The 10,417-nt window shown below is 40.4% G+C and overlaps 1 protein-coding gene across 1 annotated transcript in view; it reads right to left on the minus strand.

The window, feature by feature from the left end:
* Positions 1-10,206, minus strand: part of LOC108913550 — a 21,371-nt gene extending 11,165 nt beyond the window's left edge. Inside the window, exons 1-2 of the mRNA XM_023455947.1 lie at positions 5,625-10,206; positions 316-446 (exon numbers count right to left, since the gene is read on the minus strand). Of these exons, the coding sequence (XP_023311715.1) occupies positions 316-446; positions 5,625-10,203 (4,710 nt within the window). The 5' untranslated portion in view covers positions 10,204-10,206. The remainder of the gene's footprint in view (positions 1-315; positions 447-5,624) is intronic.
* Between the last annotated feature and the right edge of the window lie 211 nt (positions 10,207-10,417).

Genomic DNA, 10,417 nt, shown 5'->3' on the forward strand with positions numbered 1-10,417 from the left:
ACATATTTTCACAAGACACGAAAAAAAAATATTCGTTTTTTTTGGGCCACCCTAATATACAGGGTGATTCAGTCATAATGTCATTAATTTTAACCACATATTTGGAAGGCTTGATAAATTGACATTTTACGCGACTTTCCTCCTCGGCAGTAACATTTCCAGTATTGAGCAAAACCAATGAATGAAGGTCATTGGAAAAATTTGCCGAGTTGGACAATCTAAGCGGAACAACAACCCGTGAGGAAGAAAATAATTGTTAAAAGGCAAGGGTGTGCGTAAGGATCAGTACTTACCATTTTTCCATCACTTCTCTACATTGTTCTCAAAATAGTCGGCAATTTGATGGTAACCTTCATGTAGAGCTAGTTGCAATGCCGTATTGTCGTCTTTGTCCCTAATCCTGGAATCAGCACCCATTTCATGAAGGAACTTGACTATATCCAGTACTACAGTAACACATCGTAAATATTGTAAGCTTGTTAAAAGACCTCTTTCTGATCCCTCCGTTTAATTTTCTGTTTCGAATTTTCACGTCTACAAATTACATAAATAATTTCTTGGTAGATAAATATTTGAAAGTACATGTTAGGTAATGCTGTTTTTGACAATGATAATTTTATAAAATGCCTTTTTTACTTACTTCTTCAAACCATTACTCCTGAAGGGCAGTAGGTATCTTTGGAGGTAAAAAAACAGAAATCGTCCCGTCGCCGTCGATTGTCGAGGCGAGCTCGGGAAATCACAACAAAACTGTCAGCAACGCCACTGCAGCGAACCTCTTACCTCGCACTCCTCGGTCGGACCGTGAACGTAATTGACCATTCCGATACTGTTTTTAAGAATATCTTATTTATAACTGTATTATTTTAACAATTTTTTTCAAATTGTTGTTTACAGCTATTTACTACCGGTCAGTTATTTTAATTTTTTTAAGAACGCAGTATTTACGGAGATAGCACTCCCTTCTGTTTTGTTTAAAAATAAAAAAAGAAGAGCTTTTGAGACAAATGACCTTCACAGTACTAACGACAATAGTTCGACTTGTCGTCAGTAAAAATTTGGAATTTTTTTTATCAATTAACAAAAAAATTATGACGAGTTAAAGTGAGAGGTATCAATTTTGCAGGATGAATTTTTCAGCATTTTCATTAATAGCTAAAAAATGGGATAACGAAACTAACTGAAATATTAGCACACAATAAAGTATAGTGAGGTTATACCGGTCTGGTCAGGTAATTCTTTCGCATAGACTAAGTAAATTACACGCATCTCCCCTATCAACTTCGGGTGGAAAGGGTCGTACATGACATATACTCGTATCATCGAGGCTACGACTCGGACTCTCGTAATTGGTTGACTGCGGGAGCGCACGTGCCCCGTTGCATTTTTTTGTGAACCGACCGAATACGTACCTTTGCTATGTGTTTAGTTTTATTTTTATTATTATTTCACTCAAACCTTTGGCAAGAAGTAGACGGAATATTACAAAAGAAAAACGGTGTCGAACAAAAAATTAATATTATTAAATGGTATTGTCGTGCAGAAAGTGCAGAGGAAGTCGCTGGCCGATTTATATTTTCATACCCCGACGAGCCAGTCCTCACTGCTAGAACTGTTTTGAATATTTTTCATAAGTTTGAGGAGTGCGGATGTGTTAATCGGTGTACGAAATGTAGCGGTCAGGAACCTCGTCAAATTCCTGAAGCAAGGAGAGAAAAGGAGGTTTTAATGTCTGTGCTTTTGTGGAAGTAAGTGAGCCGTGTTCTTCCTCCCAAATTTCCGAAGAACTTGACATTCCAAGTCGTACAGTTCGTCGCATCTTAAAAAAGAATGGTTACAAAGCCTATAAAATACAAACTTGCCATTAAGAACGCAGTACCCTCAAAAGGTAAATGTTTGGGCTGGCATTTTAGGCGATAATATTGTGGGTCCCTTCTTTATTGATGGTAACTTAAATGCTGAGAGATATTTGCATTTATTACAAAATAGTGTTGTACCAGCTGTACAAAACTTGGATGTAAATTTTGAAAAAATTTGGTTTCAGCAAGACGGATGTCGTGGACACAACGCAAGGCCAGTTCAAGATTATTTGGAATAAACTTTTCCTGAAAGACTTACTTCCACGAGAGGTATTATATCTTGGCCTCCTCGATCTCCAGATCTGATACCCTGCGACTTCTATTTATGGGGTCATTTAATGCAACTTCTCAACAAACATCGACACGAAAGAGCCGCAAATTTGGACAAATTACGGCTTAAAATTAGAAATATTTTACGATCAGTTTCTCCTGAAATTCTGGGTTAGTGTATTGTGAAGGTCAAGCAGGTGGTTCGTTTGAACACCTTATTAGTTAATAATAAGTTTTTGTTTAATAAGTTACTCCTGAAATTTTATCAAATGTTCGTCAAGAACTTTATGACAGATGGTTTGTTTGAACACCTTATTGTAACGTACTTCCCTTGTTCGGTCGCCAAATTCTTTGTAACACCCTTTATATACTTTACTTTATTTTGGTTTTGATTTTGCGGTGGTGACGGTTCGGTTCAGACGTTACTTGTGGCTGCCCCCGGTATACTACCAACTCTAAACGGAATCTTAATTCACAATTGCGAATTCTAATTTACTAGATTTATTGACGTCACTTATGACGACCCTTGACTACTAGTTTATCGGCAGCGGTGGTTGGCAGCCGGCGGTGGTGAGTGACGTCACAGGAACGTACTCCGGATTAAATCTTTGTTCGGTTTTTGTCTCGGGCGCCAGTTTCCCAATCTTTTACGTGGGGGAAACTCCACGTGAAACCTACCCTCGGTTTAGAGTAAGTACTCGGGATAGCTGCAGTGAAGAAAGTTTAATTCCAGGGGTCTGTTATATTTCTCTTAATTTCAATCAAAGTAGTTCTCTGAGTGTAGTGTTATTTTCCTTTTAAAATAAACGGTCTTATCAGTGTAGGTCACAAAAAGATAAGCAGACCCGTTTTTTGCTGGTCGGAATTTTATCAACTTTGTCGGTGTTAAAAATGAACACAAACTGGAAATATGTTTACTAGATTTATTATAAGGCCTATTGAATTTGAAACAAACAAAACGAAAGTAAAATAGATTCTAATTACAATTAGTATCACTAACTAAAACCAGGTATATACAATTAATTTACAAGCGGTGGAGACGAAATAAAATGGGTTAGAGCAATTATTATTACGACGGTTTTAAAAAGCCGATACGGGTTTTTGGTGCTGTAAAGAAATACAAAATTAGCACATAGTCAAAAATCGGTACGGTACAAAAACGGAGTATTTGGCGTCTGGTTTATTTAATAAACGGTCTAATACTTTAAGAAACGGTACGCCAAAATAATATTCGGTTTTAAATTTCGGTCGGTGCTAGAAAGGAAACAAAATAAGATTAATAAATTAGAGTAATAAACAATCAATAAATAAATTGGCCCCAATGGTTCTGAAACAGAAAAATTATTACGGGTTGCTCTAATTCTACAAATAAATAGCGGCGGTAGTTTCTAGCAAAGCGACGGAAATTAAGCGAAAATGTGACCAGCCAGAAGAAAAAGCCAAGCAAAGCGGTTTACATCAGGCACAAATAAGCAAACGGTAATCAGGAAAATGATGTTGTCGGTAAACAGGAGGCAAAGTCTGGGCGAAGTGCGAGTTCAAATGCGGGGCGGCCGACAGACTTCTCCCGGAAGCGGTGGGTGACCCAGCCAAACTTCGAGGGTCTATCCGTCGTTGCACAGTCGACACACAACGTCTTCTACTGGCGGTGGGTAGCCCAGCCAAACCAGCAGTTTCGGTTATTGTGCCTTACAGCGTTTATCTAGCTTGGGCGGTGGGTGGCCCAGCCAAACCTTCGCCGACAACGCTGCTGCTGTACACTTCGACACCTTCACGTCTTCTACTGGCGGTGGGTGGCCAGCCAAACCAGCAGTGTCAGTAAAGGGGCTCACAACGTTTGTCGAACGAGGGCGGTGGGTGACCCAGCCAAACCGTCGCCGATAACGCTGCTGCCGTACGGACCTGCACTCAACGTCTTCCTCTGGCGGTGGGTGGCCCAGCCAAACCAGCAGTTCGGTCGATGTGACTAACAACGTTCGTCGAACGAGGGCGGTGGGTGACCCAGCCAAACCTTCGCCGACAACGCCGTGGTCGTACTGTCTTGCCAAAGTTCAAAACGACTTGTACCATAGCAGGACAAGTGAGAATAGGAAAATACAATTTGCTTACTTATTCCGGACGGTTGCTTCTGGCGGCTAACTCCTTGGGTCGGGTGGCAGTCTCTGGTCGGTCTTCAGATCTTCGGGGTGGTCCTTGGGTTGGAACTGGAGCTCTTCGAGTTCTGGCAGCGAACTGAGGATCTTCGTGCAGGAACGGTTGTTTTATTGCTTCAATCCCCCCTTGACTAGGCAGGAGTCGTAGTGGGATTATGCGCGCGGCCCTCGATAGAGTGGGGCTGCGGACGGTTCGGCTCGACTCGCGGTTAATTGCTCTCACCCAATTAAACTAATCAAATACATAACTGGCCAGCGGCCCTGCACAAAATGGAAAATAAATAATGGTTCATTACATTATTAATTAATAATAAGCCTTGGAAAATAATTCATTATTTTACTTAAGAATTACCACTCGTTTTATTTTAGAATACCGTTTTAGTTTTTACTAAAAGTTATAAATAATTTGTAATAAAATTGGAATGCTTTAGTATGGTCTCAAAACCTCTTATAATTCTTGTAAAAAAATATCGTACAAATAGGATAATTACTGTAAGTATGGCAACACTGCTGTCAATTCCAGATCGTGGCTTATACTCTTTATGCCATCGCAATAAATCAAAAACGTAATTATTGTCCAGTACTCTATATTCCGTATGCACGTATCTTAGACGTACGTTGTTCCCAAATTCCTAATGCAAGACAGACACAATAAACCAATAATCAAGGAGAGCTTAGAACCGCAGGCTTTGCTCACTCTTATGGCGTTTTTTTTGTTCCCTTATATCGATGGCACAAAGTTGTACAAATGATATGGGGGCGGAGTCAGGATTATTAGGGGAGACTGGTAAAATATTTATATACTTTACTAACTTTGTATCGGAAATAAAAATATGACCAAACCTGTACATCGTTCAAATTTCAAATTTTTTCGCCCCTTAATATCGGTTTCCAAAGTCAGGGGGTCTATTTCATTTATTTCGATAGTAAATACTTTCTTAGCGATATCTAAGAATCTTTGACCTGGCCAGATGCCTCAGAACTACTACAAAACGAGTCTTTTTTTCAATAACGAAAAAAATCTATATACAGCTTTTACTTATTAATTTTATTACATAAATTCCCTTATACATACTGTTTATCTACATCTAACTCTGCCATTAATATCCAGTCACGATTCCATTTTGATCAACCACTTATTGGAACAAATACAACGCAAAAACAATAACTCGTGTCACCTTCTAGTAAGCGCGCGCGTGCGCAGGTTGAGTATATTGGAACACTATGCAAACCGAACGGCACTTTAAATTTTTTAATTTTCATGACACTTCAGTTTAAGTTAATTGTACACAATATTAAACAAAACAGTATAAAAATTCAGAAATTTACCAATTTTTGCGTTATTTCTTTTTTCTTATTCCCATTCCTACTTTTAAAGTAGTTCTATTCCTATTCTTAAAGTAGTTAACAATTTGACGGTGACCTTTATAGCGAGCAAGCTGCAGTGGCGTGCGACCATCTTTATTTCTAATCCTCAAATCTGCACCCACTTTAAGAAGGAATTTTATGGCGCCCAGATGACCAAATACGGTAGCAAGATGCAGTGGCGTGCTGTCGTCATTATCTCTAACATTTATATCTGTACCCAGTCCGTGAAGAAATTCGACTGTGTCCAAGTGACCAGCCCAGGCAGCTAGATGCAGAGGCGTGCGTCCGTTGATGTCCCTGATATTGCCATCACCGACGAGATGCGCTAAAAATTTGACAACCATCAATTGACCCCTCGCAGCAGCCAAATGCAGTGGCATGCTGTCGTCGTTATCTCTAACATTTAAATCAGTGCCCAGTCCGTGAAGGAATTCGACAGTGTCCAAGTGACCAGCCCAGGCAGCTAGATGCAGAGGCGTGCGGCCGTTGATGTCCCTGATATTGATGTCACCGACGGGATTCGCTAGAAATTTGACGACAGTCAATTGACCCCTCGCAACAGCCAAATGCAGTGGCGTGCTGTCTTCATTATCTCTAACATTTAAATCAGTGCCCAGTCCGTGAAGAAATTCGACTGTGTCCAAGTGACCAGCCCAGGCAGCTAGATGCAGAGGCGTGCGGCCGTCGTTATCCCTGATATTGACTTCATCGACCACATTCACCAGAAATTTGACAACAGTCAATTGACCCTCTCCAGCTGCTAAATGCAGCGGCGTGCGGCCCTTGTCGTCCTTGATACAGACATCAAAGTTGTGTTTGACGAAAAACTCGACGGTGGCCAAATGTCCCTCTCTCGCAGCAAGATGCAGTGGCGTCCTGCCATCGTAATCTCGAATATTTAAATTTGCGCCCAGTTCATGAAGGATTTTGATTGCTTCTAAGCGTCCAAAAAAAGCAGTTAAATGCGACGCCGTGTTGCCTTCATAATCTCTAACACTGAGGTCCGCGCCCAGTCCAAACAGAAATTTAACCATGTCTAAGAAACCGTAAATGGCAGCTAGATGCAGGGGCGTACGGTGGTATATATTTTCAACATCGAAATCCGCACCCAGTTCAAGGAGGTACTTGACCGTGTCCAAGTGATGACCCGATACAGCAGAATGCAGTGCCGTGCCGCCATCGAAGTCTCTTACATTTAAGTCTGCGCCCAATCGATGAAGAAGTTTCACTGTGTCCAGGTGACCTCTGGCGGCGGCAAAATGCAGCGCCGTGCGCCGGTCCACGTTTTGGATATCGATATCGTGGTTGAATTTTACGAGATATTCGACAATATCCAAATGACCGTTACTCGCAGCGCAGTGCAGTGCCGTACATCTCATGAAACCTGCGCTGTTGATGTCTGCTCCTTGCTCGGTTAGAAACCTCACCATTTCGAAGTGACCGCCGTCAGCGGCATAGTACAGTAGCGTGCTCCCAAACCCGTCCCTGATGTTGATTCCAGCCTCCTGAGTAATAATCCTCGTAAATAATAGTACATTTTCCTTTTTCTCTCTTCGGTTAACTCGAATTTTTCGTATAAGGGCTTGGGAAACGCTTCTATTATTATCGAGATCGTGACTTGTCAAATCTTCGATGTTAATTTCTTTGCCTCTGACAATTTCGAAATTTACGCATTTGAGGATGAGTTGCAGAATTGCGATACAACCCTCTTCCGCTAATAAATGAATAAATCTATGGTCATCCATCCAACAGCATTGGTCACAAGTATGAGATTCATATTTCTCGAGAATATTTGCAGGTACAGAGTGCAAGACTCTATTTAGAAAATTATCAAGGAAGCCGCGGATAATTACATTTTCAGGGAGTTGTAAAACTTTACCTACGAAAAACTCTTGAAACTTTATATCTGGACTGTGTAACTGAACTTGCAATTCCTGGACTAGACTTTCCGCAACAAAATATTCAGCGAAAGTCCTGTGAATAAACTGAGGTTCGTCGTTTGTTCTCTGCACGATTCCTATCTTTAGTATGCTCTCGTTTATATCCTTACAACTTTGTTGATAACACGAGAAAAGCCGACGATCCTCTTTATGTAAAATCACTTCTAAAGCGAGTCTTCTGTGGTACTTGAGGGATTCATCGAATTGGTCAATTAACGCCATATTCGCCGCCGAGTTCCCGCTGGGATTTCCTTTGTATATGTAGATGTCTCTTTTTGTCTCAATAAACATGTCGTACAACTCTTTAATTTCCATTTTTTCGGGCAGTTTTGGTTTTTCCCTAGTTTCCTTTAAGAACTCCTTGCATCCTTCCCAATCGGATGACTTATTCTGTTTTATGCTTTCCTGGAAAATCTCCGCAAGCATTTTCAGTTGCAGAGGGATCGCAGTAAAGTCGTCTTCCACGTAATATCCCTTTGTCCACGAGGACACCCTACTTATCAGTGCCCTGGCGTATCGTTCGCACTTTCCTCTACTATCATCATTTATAGCTAGATTATAAACCCAATAACTGATAAGGAAGTCGACCTGGTTCTGTTCCGTGAAAGGTTGCAATACAAACGGCTTTACTCTCAAAACCTCTTCCAATTCTCGGACCATGTGAGGTCTTGTAGTAATGAAGAGTTTCGCGAAATTAATTGCTTGTCGGCACTGGGTCAGCATGCTAAGGACGAGTCCCGTATAGTCGGGGCTGATCTCGTCTATCCCGTCGAGCATAAGCACGACTTTCTTGCTCGAGGAGAACACAAACTTTTCCAAGTGGTTCGTCATTTTCGTCGCATTTTTAGAATTCAACAGCTCCATTACACTTATGGTTTCCCGTCGATTAGCTAGCACGTCTCTTAAGAAGCTAGAGTACCTAGTGAGTTCAATTTTAATCACCCACAAGTGAGGATTCTTCTCTTTTATAGCCGCTGCCATTTTGGTAAGTACAGTGCTCTTCCCAGTTCCTGCACCGTCCGAGATAAGTATCACCTCTTGGTTTACGTCATGAATGCTCATTTCTGGAAAAGTCTCTTCTATCACCTTATTAGTATTACATCCATATTCATTTAAATGTGGTTTTGCTTGTTGCAATTCGCAAGTGCCTTGTCCAACTTTACTCTTACATATTTGTATTTTAAAGGTGCGAGCTATGTAATATCGAGAGTTGCTTTCGTCTAAATCTGAAAGTGGTTCGCCCACTTTTATTTCTTTCTTTCTAATTAGCATTTCTAGAATTTCAGAATTTATAACCTTCCTCCAATCCTCTTCTGTTTGTGTTTCTAATAGTTCTTCCAAGCTGATCTGCTCTCCTTGAAAAATTATGTTGTTCTGTTCTACTAACCTGTCCTGGCATTCACCTGAAAGATTTTTTAACGTCACTGATTCACCAACTTGAAAAATATCGTTTAGTCCGAATTGCCGACATAGTTTATTGTTGTGTTCGGCAACCAAAATGACTTTCTTATAGCTGTATTTCTTTAGTATATCTTTTAATGTACTACTTATTTCCTTTATCGCGGTGTCTTGAGTAAATTTGACCCCAATTATAATTAAAAAGGTGTAGCGGGGAACTGCGAATGCATTTATGACGTGTTTTTGCACCTCGATGTCATCGTTAGGATTGACATACAATTTTTTGCCTTTATCTTTATGCAGTGCATCGAAAACCTTCAATGCCTGTAACAGATGTCTTCCCTCGGAATGGACTTGGAAAATTCTTTCTGGATCAGTAAAATTAAAACTATTTTGTCTAAACGACACGTTGTAGTTTTTCAATTCTTCGCAGTACTTGTCACTTTTTATTTCGCTAAACATGGCTTTCGCTCGTTCCTCTGTTAAATATTCACCCTTTGGTTGTTTGAACCAATTTTCTACTTTCTTATATAACTCTTGCGAAGAGACCTTGCGATATAAACCGGAATTGTTCAAGCGTAATAACTGTTCAATAACTTTGTCTAATTGGTCTCCACTAGGATAATTTAAAAAAAATTGAAAATGATTCAGAAAATCCATCATGTTTTCCTCTGTTACTGCTGCCTTGTCGATGCTTTTGTCACGTAAATTTTTATGGAAGTAAACCTCCGCACTAGCTTTTAACTCGGGCAAGATGTTTTTATTAAAAGTATAAAATGGACAAAAGTTCCCTTCGTAGTGCAGCATGCTGCTGGCGCTTAGACAATGGCGTTTTAAACAGTTCTCTAAGCCTTTTCCTTCGATATCCGTGTTGGTGCAAACAATAACAACCTTCTCTACAGAACTAGACTTAACCTCCAAGTACGAGAAGAAGTATTTGGGAAGGCTGAAATCGGCGTTCTTAGCGTTGCACGAAAATAATTGTTCTCTGGTGATCTTTTTGCTTTGTTTGAACTTGGCCTGTAGCAAAACGCATTTGTCGTCCAAATCGAGAACGAGGTCGTCGAACTTTCCAGCTTCCTTGTTCTCCGTGGACATTTTCCAGTTTTTCCGGCTACGGAGGGCATTTAGCAAAAACACAGCGAGCAGATTCAGTTGGAATTGAACCCCTTCGAGTCCGGCGTTTCCTTTGCTTTTTTTGTACGTGTCTTCCATCCTCTTGGCAGGTGAAAATCCTGCAAAAGAAATAATACGGTGTCACCAATAAAGTCCGCCATTTATTTTGGAGCAGTTTCCTCACTGCGCCATCTACATATGAAATTTGTTTATAAACTAACCAGTGGTATCGAAATTAGGAGTCTAGAGAGTTTCGACTGCTAAAAAAGTTATTTGAAGTTATAAATAAAAATTTACAGAATTGGATAGACAT

This window comes from Anoplophora glabripennis, unplaced genomic scaffold, assembly GCF_000390285.2.
Source record: "Anoplophora glabripennis isolate ALB-LARVAE unplaced genomic scaffold, Agla_2.0 scaffold1049, whole genome shotgun sequence".
Taxonomy (NCBI): domain Eukaryota; kingdom Metazoa; phylum Arthropoda; class Insecta; order Coleoptera; family Cerambycidae; genus Anoplophora; species Anoplophora glabripennis.